General features: G+C 49.6%; 1 protein-coding gene across 13 annotated transcripts in view; it reads right to left on the bottom strand.

Annotated features, from left to right (window-relative positions):
* Positions 1-16,382, bottom strand: part of LOC122365998 (tensin-1-like) — a 116,954-nt gene that overhangs the window by 58,913 nt on the left and 41,659 nt on the right. For 7 of the 13 annotated variants that reach the window (XM_043337718.1, XM_043337721.1, XM_043337716.1 and 4 more), the window contains one exon: positions 5,244-5,276. In XM_043337718.1, the coding sequence (XP_043193653.1) occupies positions 5,244-5,276 (33 nt within the window). Of the gene's footprint in view, positions 1-3,805; positions 3,938-5,243; positions 5,277-16,382 lie in introns of all 13 variants that reach the window. The other 6 variants (XM_043337713.1, XM_043337717.1, XM_043337712.1 and 3 more) reach the window with 1 other exon arrangement.

Genomic DNA, 16,382 nt, shown 5'->3' with positions numbered 1-16,382 from the left:
TTTATAAATGTTACGCATGTATGTCTATTGCTTCAGCGTGTAAGCACCAGTAATGCACAGAGTTTTGTTGATCCTGGTTTAATATAGGACGGTAAGGGGAACACGCGGAAGCATCTTTAATAAAAAGGAAACCTATAATTTAAAAGGCGCAAGACACAAGTGAGGCCAGTAGCACACAATCAAATACCATCACCAGAGCCTCGCGCACCACATATTGCATAGGCTCAGAGTTGGCATAGCTCAGCGCCTAGCTCATTTAAAATAGATCCCTGTCGATGCAGAACTGCAGCGGCGTCGCCAGACGCCTGCCCTAGGTATGTGACAGGCCGGTGACATTTCGCCACTACAGAGACAGACTGCCGCGGTAAAACTCGGTCAGGCACAACAGCCCAGGCGAGACCGGCGCCCCCTCCGGCCCTGAGCTGACCGAGCCGGGTCTCTGAGCAGTTGTAACTGGTCAGGGCGCTAAGCAGTTTGGAACTGACTGGGCCACTTGGTGTGAGTTCTGAGGAACCGGCCCCTCGCTGCGACCCCCGCCGACTGACCGGCGCCGCCGGCAGCGTGTCGGCAGGGTTGGGGGATCGATTTTGGCCAGGTCGGCCCGGAAGCCGCACACTGGTGGTGGCGCGGAGACCCTTCAGTGGCTGCTGATGCTTGACCATGCTTGGTAGGCACGGTTATATATAAGGTATATAACGCAATGTGCAAGTGTTCAATGCATAGACCAGCCTGAACTTGATATTCGGTACCATGATTATCGTCTAAGCATTGCCACCGTTTTGTAGAGACAGAATGAAGGAAATAAGCAAACACAAATTAGGTAGGTATATGTGAAGTGAAGTGTGAAGTGTATAAACAAGAACATGAGTGGAATTCAACCCATGGCCCATTGAAAGCCATTATCACAAGCTGGCTCTATCGTAATCGAGTATCGTTTGAGGAAACTTGGTCTACTAACCCAGGACCCGGGTCGAGCCGCTAACCGATAAAGAAGACAAACATCCCTTTTTAAACTTCCTTTCAGTCATGACGACTGGGACTAAAGCTCGTTAAAGACCGTAGTCAAACGCTAAAGCTCTGATAAGGCCGCGTTTACACCAAGGGCAGGCCAAAAGCTTTGTAGGGAAATAAAAGTTCGCCCGCAATGTAAGCGTATAGGGACGGTCCAGTTTGGCCATTCAGCTGAATTGTGGTTATCTATCGAGCAGATAGAACCAGCAGACTGACATAACAGAGTTGAGATTCCAGTGTAAGCTAGCATGATCACCGTTGAATGCTGGTGAACCAGGAAAGTAGATAAATAACGCATGTCCTTTGTAACTCATGTTATAAAATCAAGTCAATAATCTAACTAGGTATGTATACCTACCTAGTATCCAATTACATGCTTTGCAAAATGCAAATGATTTCAATGATCACTCCAGTCCTATAGCCTTGAATCAGTCTCTAATTATGGCGTAGCAGCCTCTCATCTCACGTTCCCACTTCACAAAATGTCAGCTCGATGATTCTCTTTCTCCGCGGAAATTAAATCGAAAGACAAAGAGATAAGACATCTGTCAAAAGAGCTCATACCAACTGGCGTTTGGACGGAATCGAGCTAGCGTTGAACTTTTAGTACCAGCCATTCAGTCGGTAAGGGCCGTGGCAGACTCACGGCAGCTGCAAGCAACGGACTATCCCGGGGCCAAATCAACTCCCTCGGCTGCCCATCCGCATAGATTAAACCCGGAAATAAGTCTGCCAGCGCGGTAGGCGGCGCTCGCAAAATCCGTTCAACTACTAAACAACTCAAACTTGAATCCTGCATAAAGGAATTCATCCCACTCATACATCCTATAACTAACTTCAACAGCGGACTGCCAAGCATCCCACCGTCGCCGACACACTCTCAATATGCGCACCCTGGCCTGGTACTCGGATATGTCGTGGCTGAGTCGTCTTCTCATCCTCGCCGCATTTCGCGACTTTCTGGACGGTCTCCCGGAGTCTGGCTCACTCTCTGACCCGGCGTCGGGCGGCGGAGGCGGAGGAAGTACGACACCCGCGCTCGTCTCCGGCAGACTGCGACTCATGCGTTGTTCCCGCCGCCGCCGGTGGGCTTCGCGCTGTTCGCGCCGCTGCTGGTACGCCAGGTACTCGCGGAAGTACTCCATGTTGCGTAGCACCTGCTGCATGGTGGCGACTTTGGGTGCAGGGGTTCGAGGTCAGGTCACAGCAGGTGTGAGCAAGCTGGGCCGGGATCCTGACCCGAGCGCGCTTCTTTCATGGAGTCAGTGCACGTGTGCCCCTCTGCATGGCTTCATGGTTATTCGCAGAGCGGAAGAAAGGTTTCGTGACGATATGGAGCACCCGCTCCCACCCAATCGGCGCATGATATCTCATGATCGGCCGCTAATGCGATCAACTGTTCGGGCTTCCGCGACAGGAGTCCTTGACACAAGGCTTGGACCGCCGGTTGCAATCTCCTCAAATCCACCCAAACTGACTTAGTTGTAGTTAGTTCGAGGCATTAAAGTAAGCACAACACTGCAAAACAGGATCACCGCAGCTTACGATCACAGCTCGTTCAGCGTTCACCGATTGCAAGAGATCGTTCCACCACACTCGATTGCGTGGATCGCATTGATATCGGTTCCGCAACGATCAATGCCACCATAGGATCTAATACATGAATATTGAAGAGTCACCACTGCCAGGGCCCACAAGGTCTTCCGCCTTTTGCAATGTTTTATTTCTCCTACGCCCATGGACGTCGACCGCGACAAAGCGTCTCTCGTCCACCACCGCGTACCACCGCACGTATCCACAGCACGGAGAGGCACCTCACACGTTACACGCGGCGACCCCCTCAGCACGTGGCTCGACGGTCGTGCCGCCGCTCGTGTCGTCGTGTCGCCATCGACTGTCCGGGTGGCACGAGCTGCGTGCGGCCGGTGCGAGCGTCCGACGACCGGCGGCTGCGCCAGCTCCGCGCCGTTGTCGACGATCGATCGCTCGGCCGCGGTCAGAGCCACACACACACATGGCGGCGCATAAAGCGGGGGCCACGCGGGGCAAGTGTGACGCTGGGTCACACAAAGAGGACTGTGACGCTAGGACTATAACTATGGGGTTTACGCACTACCAGGGCGGCTTGTAACGCTGGGGCTATCCATTGGAGAGCTGAACTCATGGGGTCACACAGGACACCACAACGCTGGGACTACTGACGCGGCTAATTGTTGATATTATTGTTTAGTGATTAGTTCAGTCTATCCGGCTATAACAAAGGTTCACCTCACAAGACATTGTTAGCTTATGTTCACCATAAAACCAGTTAGGTACACTGTCACCGAGGTGTCAAAAATGGACCAGCTTAGGAACCACTGGACACAAGCGCAAGTTGCCAGTGCTAAGCAGGTGATTCATAAGTGCTGTGTTCACGCACCGGTGCATGGTGTGGTTAACTGGGTGCTGTGCACTGTGCACATAGGACAGTGGCCAGTCAGAGTCGTGTCGAGCGGCCAAGTGTTGTGCAGGGTGAGTTTAGTCCGAAATGTTTCTATAAGCTGCAAACAACTATACAGAACTTCTGAGGCCAGATCGCGAAACTGAGTCATGACTACATATTCATTAGTGTGGTCAGGTGTGCATTTCTCAGGCTCTGGCCTCAGCCCGGATTCAGAAGTTCCCTCCACCTATGTGTCTAACAATGTTGATCAGTAATCGGATGTTCCGTTTCCGTTTGAGTCGCACCCCGTGCAGTTACAGGCGGCATTTAGTGCGGTCGGCACCTCAGGCGCTGACCTGTGACCGGTCTTACCGGAGGTGGGCCCCTCTGGCGTTCCTCTTTTCTAATGGCCGTGTAGATTTGCCAGGCCTGGTTGCCCTGATAGCGTTCCGGAGTAGTGTCCCGTGATCGAAGGCCGAACCGGCCGCGGCCCTGTCCGACCGGCTACGGCACACCCGCAGACGAGAGCGAATCAGTCACAGTCAGATCAGACAGAGTCCAGGACTCCAGATAGAGTCACGGTCTGATAGAGTCACAGACGGGGAAGATCTAGAGTCGGGTCGAGTCCAAATAACGCGTCAGGAGAAAACAGAGTCACAATAAGACACCACTGATCAGTCAAAGAAAGGGAAGTGAAGACGGTAAATAAAGAACGTAACGCAGAAAGGTTCAAGGTAGAATTCACGCAGACAGAAAAATGTAAGTGTGAGAAATGGATCAATTTTCACGCGAAGATATGAAAGCATACTACAACGGGCATTGGGCAGTTAGTTCAAGCTATCGACGGTTGTGGGCTGTGAAGATCGCTAGTCCCTCCCATCTTTTCGACCCGACCGATCTCCAGCCCGACCGAGGCCGCGATATCCCCCGCTCGCCTCGTCATGGGCAGAGGGTCGGTCTCGGTCCAAAGTCCACGCGCCACGGGCGGTCATGCGGACGCATAAACAGACCTATTCGGCTCTGAATGTGACCGGTGACCTGCCCTGCCATCTATTGGCGGCGCAGAGAGGTAAAGCTGCGCTGTCGGCTCAGTGTGGATTGAGTCAGGACCGAATGTTGCACAGGAAATAAACCGTCTATCAATGCAGATACGGAAATCGGTAGTGACTCATGAGTCTCATGGTTGATTTTTACACATCAAGTCGCAAAGCAATTAAACATGACCTTCAAACGGAAAGGAGTAAGAAACTGAAGCGAGGGTAAAGGATCTCATTCGCAAAGCATTATCAATCCTTGAGAGTGTTGTCTCTGAAGGTGCGCAATTGCAGTATTGCAACGCCCCACGACAGCGCGGAGCCATGGCCTGCGGCAGGTCCGTGGTTAGCAAGTCCATTGCATACCGGACGAGCCATGAATATCTGAGCCCATTGCAGCGGTTCTATAAATGGGCACTGCTAATGCGATCACGGCATGGGATGCGAGGCATCTAAATCTAGGACCAGCCATAACAATACACTTTAGGGGCACACATATAACCGAGAGATGCTTAATGTGCTAGAGAAACAACATAACTGCAATACAAACATGCATAGCTAATAGCTATTTGGCCTGCACGGGTAGGCACCTACCGATAGCACAAGATGTCAGTTGACGGATTAAAGTACGATTGTGTGATAGTTACGAATACACTTACTGCACATGTTCAAATAAATGAGTTTGGCGGGCAGAGTATGTCTAGAATTCAGCAGCGATCGACATATATCCCACGACATTCTTACAGGTTAATTGCTAATTTGTTCATGCAACTTACCCGTTCACTGGCCTCTCTGCAGTTGGAAGATGCCTATAAAAGAAAAAGAAAGAAAAATAATTAGAAACATAATACAAACGTGAACACTACCAAAAGAAATACCAGTAGAGAGCAGCACATTTCGAATACATCAATGCATTTTTACTACATCAAACGTAAATAAAAGTTAAAAAATTGGCTGCACTGTACTGGTGCCACTGTCTGTACTGGCATACAGACCAACAAAAAATCGTGCATATTGACGAATTCGACACGATAGCTTGCTAGATTTGTGTAAAGAAACCCATCGTCACCGATATATGAAAAAGCGCATGGATAAAGCGCAAATAAGCAAAAGTTATGGCATGGAAATATGTTAGACATGAAAAAATAACACAGAAGCCAGGCAGTGAGCCTGAAGCTCAACCCAAACAGCACGTTTCAGGTGAATCAGTCCCAGTTTGTATAGGTATCCCTCTGCTTCCCCCCCCCCCCCCCGTCAGTGTTTGCTAGAGTCCACCGCGGCCTGTTGACTCTTTCCGTGTCCCCGCCGGCCACCTGTGATCAGACCGATCGTTCCCTTTGATCAGCCGCTGCCCACTAACGCGCCGCAAACACCACCAACGCGCCACGAATGTCCGAGCTCGCCGCAACTGCCGACGACAGGGACCGAGAGTGATTCTAAACAGACCTGCAACCGACGTGAGTGGCGTCTATAGAATAGATATAAGGAGCAGCCCATGAGGAGAGTTACAGCAGATTTCGAGAAGTAACCGCAATGCTCTGGGCATACTTTCTGTGCTGTATTTAATAATCGTAGATAGCAAGGGAAGGGAAAAGAAGAAACAACATGATGCAAAATCATTCCTGCCATAGATAATGGAATGCCTAAACACCCTCTGAAGCTCACTTCTAAAAAAAAAGTCAAGCCTATTTTAGAATAATCTGCTGTTTTCTCTCTCCCTCGCTTTGATTCGCCGATTCCTGTCTGATAGCGCTCGTCCCTCCCTTCCCCTCCCTCCCGTCCGGTACCAGGGCCCAATCTTACCAATGCCGTGAATAGGCAAAATGCCGTGAATGGAGCCCATTCACGGCAACGGCATATTACCAATGCCGTGGATAGCTATTCACGCCATCTCATTCACGGCATGCGGTCGATGTTTATCCACGGCATTTTGGCAGTGCTTTAACATGGGCAGTGGCACAAGCTGCCGCGAAGGCGGCAGAACAAACGCAAATAATCAGCTGTTTGCGCTGTCGGTGGCCGTTCCATTCACGCCACCTTTTAGTGCCGTGAATGGCGGGTGTTGTGAAAGGGATAGGTCGCTGGGAGGATGTTACTATGCAATATTTGACACTATTATTTTTTTTAAAGTAAAGAATTCTTCATATAATGCCCTTGACATCTTAGAGCGACGATTACACGCATAGTTATTATTTCAAAAAAAAAAATGTATTTTCCAGGGTTAAAATCACACTCAAACCCATAAAAATAAACATGTTTATTCATTATATGGTCTTATTTTTCAAATCCATACGAGATCGTGGAGGCGATTTTAGCATCTGGGCCCAATCATACCAATGCCAAACCTATCTATATATGCTATAATATGGGTGTTTCAGTGTTCACCCCGTCCGGACGTCTCACAAACATCCTTCATGATTTCTAAGTAAATATTTAACCCTCGCCGGCCGAGGGGGGGGGGGGGGCGGGTGCCGCCCCCCCCCCATAGGGTTTTTTCGCGATAGCTCCGAACAGCTGGCGATAGAGAGCTGAAACTTGGCATACCTGACCTTTGATCCAAGCCGCATCTTTTGACACCAACCGCATTTTTGGGTCAGGTCAGGTCACTGACCTATGACGTCATAAGTGAACCTCTGCACGGTCTTCAGATGTCGCAACTTCGCAACGCCCTCACTGCCAGAGGAGATGTCACAGGGAAATGAAACTTGCAGGGTCTAGTATCCATTATGAGTCTCACAACTTGTATATCTCGGATTTTTCCTCAAGGTCATATGAGGTCAGGTCATTTTCGTGACCTCACCATTATAAGTCAATGGGGAAAAATGAAAACTGCTATTCTGGCGCCGGGAACGATCTCCAACTATCTCAAACACACAGAATCGTGATTTGATGAACTCCTTGCAAGGTTAGATGCGTCACTTTTGCAATGTTGACCTTGCGTGACGTCATTTATGACGTCATCAAGGTCATATTAGTTTTTCGTCAATAACTCTTGATCAAATTGAGCTAGCGAGTCGAAAAAGCCACCAATAGACTCAGGAAGACCTGCCGAATCGAATGATATGCGACATGACCTCTTTCGACCAACTTCGTGACCTGGGGGTGCTGACCTGACCTTGACCTGAGGTCAACACCCCAAGTTGACCTGACCCGGACAAAAAGTATATCATTCGACGCGCCTGAGCGAGGCGAACACGATGCTGCCAAAATCGCGGCTCTGCGGTCGTTTTTTGCGAAGTTATTCACCAAAAACTGAACCGTACCTTGGGGCACTTGACCTGACCTCAGAGGTCACCGGTTGACCTAGGACCTTAAAATCGGGTACCAATCTCTGCGTCTCGTAACGGCGCACACGCTCGTTTTTTCCGCGACGCGCTAGCTCCACCAGGGGCGAAACGGCGAGGGGGGGTCGTACCCGCCCCCCCCCCCCCTCGGCCGGCGCGTATGTAGAAAACCAATAGGTCCGGCGAGGGTTAAAACAATTAAATACCGTTAACTTGTCAAACAAGTATCGGCACTCACAATGCATATTTTAAAACTTTCTGTCTGGCACAGACAGCTACGGAGCATGTTGTCTTCATGCGTCTCAATCTGACTTCTGAACTGAATGCCTTTTTCTTGATATGTTATGGTTTTGAGATGTAGACGGGTTTCTTCAATATTTTGAGTAATTCCTTTTGTTATCGTGCTCGTAAAAAGCAGCAAATAAGGCTATAGCTTGAGCTGTCAGGGTGCATGTACCCAAAGTTTAAACTTTATGAGCTGCATTTCAATTGCATTATTCCAATGTCTTAGAAACAACAGCGGAGCTATCACTAGGTCGTTACTTCAATAGGTAATTTTATCTCAAAATTGTTGCAATATCTTAACAGCAAGTAAATAGAAATGATGAGCAGCGAAACGAAGTTGAAATCTAATCCACTCGATTTTCTCAGCGCGAGAATGTCCTCGCGGAAGTTTACTAGGCCAGTAATCCGCTTTTCAGGAGAATTCTTTAGGCAGGCTTTAGTTTTTCATAGTTTGCTATCACGTTTTCCACAAATAACTTATCCTTCACACATATGTATGGCTCTAAAACAAATAAACGCCCGACAAAACTTTAAATAGAGAACTATACTTGTTCACAAGCAATACGCACAATTTCCGATAGCGAAGGTGACAAGAATTGGCCAATCACGTTGCGTGTTTTCTGCTGGCGCTGAATTGTACCGTGGGCAAAATGACGTGAATAGAAATGCCGTGGCACGGCATTGGTGAGATTGGGTAAATGGAGTGCCGTGGATCAGCCGCCGTGGTAGGCATCCACGGCATCTGCATCCACGGCATTGGTAAGATTGGGCCCTGGTGCCAACAGGGCTTCTCCGGCTGCCGGTCCAGTCAGCGCTGACAGACCGGTGGACAGGCCGAGTAAACAGTGCACCAGTCCCGGCTAATGCACCGACCCGCTGCACCGTGGGTGGCAGACGTGGGGCGATGGCCGAGGCGGGGAGAGGCGGGTAGTGACCTGGAAGGGCGGACCGGGCTTTCCAAAGGGGCACTAGAGACGGCCGAAAGGAGAGGGTTGCTTGGAGCGGGCGAGCCACGCCATCTATGGGAGTCGGAGGGATGAAGGGACTGGAGAAAGCGTTAGTTGTAGTTTTGACTTTTGTGACATGCATGTGATATTAATGATTCAATGTCAGTTGATGTTGAGGGATAAGGAATAATATTAGTTTTTAAAGGTACGCACATCTCACTAATGTTGCTTCCGTTATCCGACATTTCATATAGCCGTCATTGCCGGGATCATCGTTCGGGACCGACCAGTCCATTTATCAATCGGTCTGGCATGTCGCCGATCTTGGATTTGGGGTCGTTTCGATCGCTGCCAACAGCACCTATATTTCTGCCATTTCCTCTCTACCTGTCTGAGCTATGACCTACAGACGATCATGTTGGCCAGAATAGAATCAAAAGTAGATAAGTAAGCAAGCATTCATCCAGATTCGAAGAGCTATGTAATCGCTACAGATGCAGCCTCGACGCAAAGTATGGGCATCTCTGAAATTCCACATCAGATTTGAGCATACGTCGAGGACACGAGTGCGTGTCGATCCATCATTCAAAACTCCGCCTGTTAAATGTTATATCGATCAGTTCTCACCGTTCTCAGCGTTCTAACCGCGGCGCGGCGACCAGAGCTCGTGAGAACCATCATTTCCGGTGCCCACGGACCGTTTTCAGGTCCTCCAGCGCTATAATCACGACACTCGGGAGCTCGTTCCCAATACTGATGTTCTACTTGTCGGTCCAGTTCTGCTCTAAATATTGGCACAGCAGGACAGAAGTGGAGGTAACTCTAGCCAGCCAAAGCAAGGCGGCGGTGGCGTAGGCGAGGCAGGGCGCTGACGTGAGAATCTCATCAGTGGCATGACATCATCATTAGAGGTCGTAACGACAGTGCAATGGCATAACATTTGTGATCAATGACCGGCTTCCTGCGCCCCATCAGACTTTTCAATTGACGAGCTGACTCATGCTTGGAGTTCGGACTGCTTGTCCCCCAGTGCATAAACAGACATTAGTGAAGTAGTGATTGCACTGTCATGTGCCGTCGCTCGCCATTCGCGCCCACAGGTCCAGCGGATAAGAATGGTGGCATGAATCAAAGCAGGGTCCATGGTGTGGAATGTGTTACTAGGTGAGTTTCCTAGCTGCACTAGATAATGTAAAATACTTTCGAAATCCAAAATAGAGACCAAAAGCTTCCACTGAAGCTGGTCAGTGCGTTTCAACGGAGGATCCCAGGCCCGGCTCATTTCAGAATGACTCGTCTACTCAGCCACCAGTCATTTCAGAATGACTCATCTACTCAGCCACCTCTGCAAAGCAGCGACGTGACCAAGAGTCCGCTGCGAACCACTGAGATGCACCAGTTCTGCGCGACCGCTATTCAAGTTTCGTGCCATCCGCTCGTCAATGTAAGGAGAGTTGGTTGGTCATGACGGCCCCCGCTTCAGGCTACGGTGGGCGGCGGGGCGGTGGACGGTGGGCGGTGGACGATGGACGATGGACGGTAGACGGTTGACGGTTGACGGTGGGCGAAGGACGATGGACAGCGTGCGGTGGACGGTGGGCCGTGCATGATAGACGGTGGACGGCGGAAGGCACCCGGTCGATGGACGTTGGACGGTGGAAAACGAGCCGTGGACGGAGAGTGTTATCTCGGGCGAGAGCTCTATAATTCTCAGCAAACGTGGACGGGCGATGGTGGACGGTGGCACTGGTCAGTGGACGGTCGGCAGCAGCCATCATTTGATGACCTCAGCATGAGTTGAGCTTGCTCAGCAGTCAGCATAGCACCTCAACGGTCAGCCGGCATGCAGCTCTGCCACTGGAGGGGGGGGGGGGCTGTCAAGAAATCCCCGCCGCCGCCGTGTCAGCGTGTCAGGGTTCGTCGGTGTCTGTGTATCACGAGAGGAGGAATAGAGATCATCTGGGGGTCACTAACGGCATGCAGTCCATGCGCACAGTCAGCTTCAGAACCGGCCCTCAGATCGGGCAAGAGCGGCCAGTATACTACCGATACGCTGCACCGTATGTTGGTACTTACGAAGGCCAAAAGGGGAGATCCCGCGAAGCGGAGCAGGCATGAGTAACACAAGGGGAACAACAGACCACACCTTACACTGAACAGGCGCCTCTGACAGTGCGTCACTCGAGACCAACGTGTGAGAGGCCCTGAAGAACTTTCTAGCCCAATCAGGTCGTGCGCTTATGTATGTATGCATAAATGCGGTGCGCCGCGCCGCTTCATTCCATGTTACATGCATTGATCGTTGGTATGCATGAAACATTAACGCTCCAAGCAAGAACTATATAGGCACGGCAGGTGTTCAAACACAGGGCGGAGATAGCAGCAAGATCCAACGCTGCGGGCAATGGCAAATACATAAACCCAAGCGGTACGAGCTATCCAGTGTGAAAAGTGAAAGGGAATTGCCGGTATTTTCTATGCTAATAAAACTAAATGGGTGCATTATTCTGTTATTTGTAGCCGGGCACACCTCTAGTAAAAGCACACATCTGAAGCGCCTCTGACTTGAGATGACTGAGCGTCGACGGCAATGTTCAAAGGCAAGGTATAGGTAAGGCTCAGCACTTCAACAGATAACAACAGTAAACAATAAAGTGTTGCGTTATTGCGATGGCTATTCGCTATAAAGTGCTCGCACGATACCAATGCTGATAAACATTAATTTAATGCGCCACTCACGGTTTGGTTGAAAACGGCAATAGTGCATTGTAGAAAATGTAGAGGAAGGAAGTCTACATCTTATATGAAAAAATACAATTACCATTTCCTATTTACACTTCAATCAAAACGGTGCCATCGTAACCGGCTTTTAGGCATATTCATCAAAGAATGCCACCCCTGCTGCCTTCTAACTGACTACCAGCCGGAAATATGCAGATTGAAGATCAAAATACAATATCAAAGGGGATGTCGTGGAAAAGACGGTCGTCGGCGGTCTGGCAACGCCTTACGAACTCAGAACTCGGTACTTTACTCACAGGCTGCGCCCAGGACCGGATGCTCCTGATTCCGGGTCCGGTCCGTTCCAGCTCCGGGTCCGGATGGGGCGGTGAGCACGGGCGGCCGGCTCGCTGTCGGCCGCCTTTCTGGGCGGTCCGGCCGCCGCCCGAGCCGCCGCCGCCGCCACCGCCACCGCCCGAACTGCCGCCGCGGCCGGCGGGTGTAAAAATAACGCGTCGCGCGGGCAGCCACCGCGGGCCGTCCCCCGCCCGGCAGATCACAGCTGAGAGCTGCACACCGGATCATAGGTAAGAGATCTTCCCGATCAGAGTAAAGAGCTGCTCCGGATCCCAGTAAAGAGTTGCTCGGATCACAGCAAAGAGATGCTCCGGATATACGATATTCTGCCCCTCTCAGAAGGGGCAGAATACTGCAGGTACAAAGTGATGACAGCTGTAGATCAGCCGACTTATGCGATATCTATGTCTCGTGATTACCGTTATCATAGTTGGAGCTCTGTTCGGAGTTATGCTAACGATGATTGGTTGATGGGGAATGTTTGCCTCCCCAGCTTCCATCCATCACCCTAATGGCATAAACACGTACCGCGGGAGGCCGCGGGGTGCTAATCGCACACGGGGTCGGTTCAACCAACACTCCAGCACGCGCGCCTGCAACTAGACGGCGATACCCGTATATCACGGCTACTTGAACGGACAAATGCCACAACAGCAGCGTTCAGATAAATTAGACTGATTTTACACGAAAACAAAGATTGTCTTGAGCGTCAAGTGTCCTATGGAAGCAGCATTCCTTTTTTAATTACGAGCGAGCGAGCGCAGCGAGCGAGCGAGTTCATACTGAATTAAGGGAAAATCCTGAGTATGAGCGGCCGGCCGGCCGGCCTGCCGTGGGGACGCTTTTCAAAAGCTAATATCTTAGGAACGGGACATCCGATTGACAAGCGGTCTTCTTTACTGAATGTCACTTGGACGTAAAAGTTCTGTGGTGTGATGGCCACCATGCGTTCTTGCCAACCACCGCACGTGGCGCGTGGTAAAGTTGGACATTTTTTAAGAACCCCCAAAATTGCAACCTCAATAACGGCACAACGGTTGGGCCGATTGAATTGAAACTCGGTACACAGTTAGGTCTCCATCAGATAATTCATCTGCATGTGTTACGGTTGGGGTGCTACTGCACGTGCGCACGTGCAGGGGGCGTTTCCAGATCTCGAGAACGGCTGGGCCGATTGCGCTCAAATTTGGTACAGGGTTGGGGACCGGTTAGTATGGTGCCGTGCAAAAGTCATTTTGGACCCCGTTTGCACGTGTGCACGTGCAGAATGCCGCTTCCAGATCTCAGGAACGGCTGGGCCGATTGCGTTCAAATTTGGCACATCGCTAGCGACCGGTTAGAAGAGTGCTTTGCACAAGCCCGTTGGAAGTACCCTCTCGCCCTTGCGCACGTGCAGGGCTCACTATCTCGCTCGCTCGTTCTTCGCCCAAAGGGCGTTTTACTAGTCTATATTATGAATTATAACATGTCTGTACGTGCCTGCGACTGTCATGCCTTATGTGTCTTATTGCGCCTGAAAGGCGCCGCGTATCGACGTGAAATTTTGTGGGCACAATCTGTGGGTTGATGTGACCGCTGTATTAAAATTTGGGGGTGATCGGGCCAGGGGTGCGCCGTCAGCACGCGCTCGCGTGCGCCATAGGGTTAACACAGGAAACGGTCAAATCGAAGATCGGGCGAAAACTGGCCTGCGGCGCCCACTTCCCGGGCCCAAAACTCGGCGACAGATTGCCGTAGCGAGGTGGGGTTGCCACCACTGGATAGAGGAGAGATGGAACTAGCGTATTGATATGGTTTCATAGTATAGCACGCGCCACGTGCAAGACAGCACCCCCGGTTGTCAAAAAATGACCGATTTCGTGCATTGTGACGGGAAAATCGATGCCGCTGGGAAACGGCTTGACGGAATGAAATCGGTGTGGTGCCATTTTGAAGGCAAATGTACGTGTAATCAGAGGATAGCAGATAAAAAGTGATGATCCGTACCATTTCTTTAATAATGAAAAATTAATTTGAAAATTTGATTCGCGCGGAGCGCGGAGTCCTTTACAACATCAAAACGTATTTAAAACGCTAATCAATGGCTATGAAACCTACATATTCGGAAAGAGCATTCTTTTCTGACCAATATCCACCCAAAATATTATCGAAAAGTCAATAAACTTTCGTGAAAAAGACTCAAACATACGACCGTGTTTTGTTAACGTTACAGGTATTTTTCGACAAAATCCGATCGATGGCTTATGGCCGGCAGGTCATACAACTTTTGACAATAGCTATCAAAGCATGGGCTGCAATGCACCGCCCGCCAAGGGGAATTAGAAAACACTTAAAATATGCGCTTATCAGTTAACAGCACATTATTGTACTAGGAATAACTCAGCTGCTACTGGGCCGATTGCGCTGAAACTTGGACTGTGGGTGGAGGGGGCACTCACCTGGCGGTGCATGGTCGTTTGTCACAGGTAGGGTGGATCGATTGCACGTGCGCACGTGAGGGGTCCGCTTCCACATCTCAAGAACGGCTGGGCCGATTTCGCTCAAATTTTGTTCACTGTTGGGGACAATTTAGAAAGGTGGCTGACACAAGTTATCTGGAGTCTCAGCTAGCGCGTGCGCACGTGCAGTTGGCCAGTTTTATAACTCAAGAATGGCTGGGCCGATTGCGCTCAAATTTGGTACATTACTTTAATCGAGTATGAGAAGGGCAACTACGTGTAGGTTATTAGTAGGGTAGGGTATAGGTAGGTTAGGGTAGGGTAGGGTGGTTTTGAGTTCGTTAAAGGCAAACCATGAGAAAGGCTCTAACAACCCACAACCAGCACCAGCATACCATGCCGTTCAAACAAATATCCAACTCCGACAAAATAAGACAAATAAAAATCATAAGCTCCCACACCCAAACTAATGCCCCCTTAAACGCATCTATCAAAACGCACAGTTATAGCGCAAAACATGCCATCTAGTATACACTTAGTTAAAGTTTCTCCGTGCTGATCTTCATGAAGTTCATTACAGGCTGACGGTCCGCTATACCTCATCCCCGTTCCCCCAGGCAGTCTGACAGAACACGCGTGCCTCCGCAGCGGGCCAGCGACAAAAACTGGCCTGGGGTGCCGGCCAAGTCGTCCAGAGGGGTAGGGTTAGGGGGTAGGGGAGCGGGATAAAGTGTGGCCCACCCATGGAAAAGAAAGAAAAAAGATGAAAAGGTCAAAATACTGAGTCTGATACCTAGTTGCTTTGTCAAATTTTGTTTAATTGTTTCAAAATTGATTTACCTATCAATTTTTATATATGCTCGGGTAATTTCGTAGAAGATGTAAAGATATTTAACCCGCGCCCCGTAGGGGGGCCGAAACGGCCCCCCCTGTCCTTTTCGGTCGATATCTCGTAAACGGCTGGAGATATCGCCACTAAACTTTCAGGACCCCTCCGGGCATCAATTTTACACATTGTGACCAAAAATTTTACCAGAGGCTACGATAGGTTGGCCACAAATGACGTCAGAATGACGTCATGTTCTGTCATTTTCGACCGAAAAAAGACCTTCGCGAGAAGACCTGTCAGGCCTACAGCTTTGAAGATACAGAAAAATGATCAAGACTTAAAAGGTGTAGAATTGACAGGGCTACAAAACTGCTATCTCGGATTTTTGAAATTTTTGAGTTTTGACCCCCAAAAATAAAAAAAGCATTTTTTTGGATATATTAGCCAAAAAATCCAAAAAGTTTTTTGAGTTTCGAAAAAACCGGAATATATGTGATAGTACCTACCGTCTTCTATCTACATACCAAATTTCAGATCGATACCTTGTTTTTTGGCCAAGTTATAGCGAAAAAAAAATGATGACGTCAAATTTTCAAACTCAATTTTTGGCAATTCTAGACCTCGTAGAGCAAAACAAAGACCACCATTAGACTCCCCGTGACGAGCTGCATCGAATCGATACCCATTTTATGCAAAATATCAACTTTGAAATTTGACCTAATTTGACCTGACCTTGACCTGACCTTCACCAAAACGTGACCTAGGCTGGCCCCAAAGGCTGCCTAACCCACATCATCGCATTTGGCATGTAAAATGGACCATAAAACATGTATCACACGACACTTTCATATTGTGACCCCCGTGACCTGACCTCGCTGTGACCTGACCTGGTATCAGTGACCTCAGATACCAAAGTATGTGTTTGACGAACAATGTACAATCGATGGTTTTCCATAAATTACCAATTTACTCGATTCCACAACACATTTCTTGAAATGCCTGTGAACGGTGAAAATCTGACCTTTGACCTGACCTGTGACGTCATCGGTTTGAC

Source organism: Amphibalanus amphitrite, unplaced genomic scaffold (genome assembly GCF_019059575.1).
Source record: "Amphibalanus amphitrite isolate SeventyFive unplaced genomic scaffold, NRLGWU_Aamphi_draft 000777F_arrow, whole genome shotgun sequence".
Lineage (NCBI taxonomy): Eukaryota > Metazoa > Arthropoda > Thecostraca > Balanomorpha > Balanidae > Amphibalanus > Amphibalanus amphitrite.
This window is presented reverse-complemented; position numbering and strand designations above follow the sequence as displayed.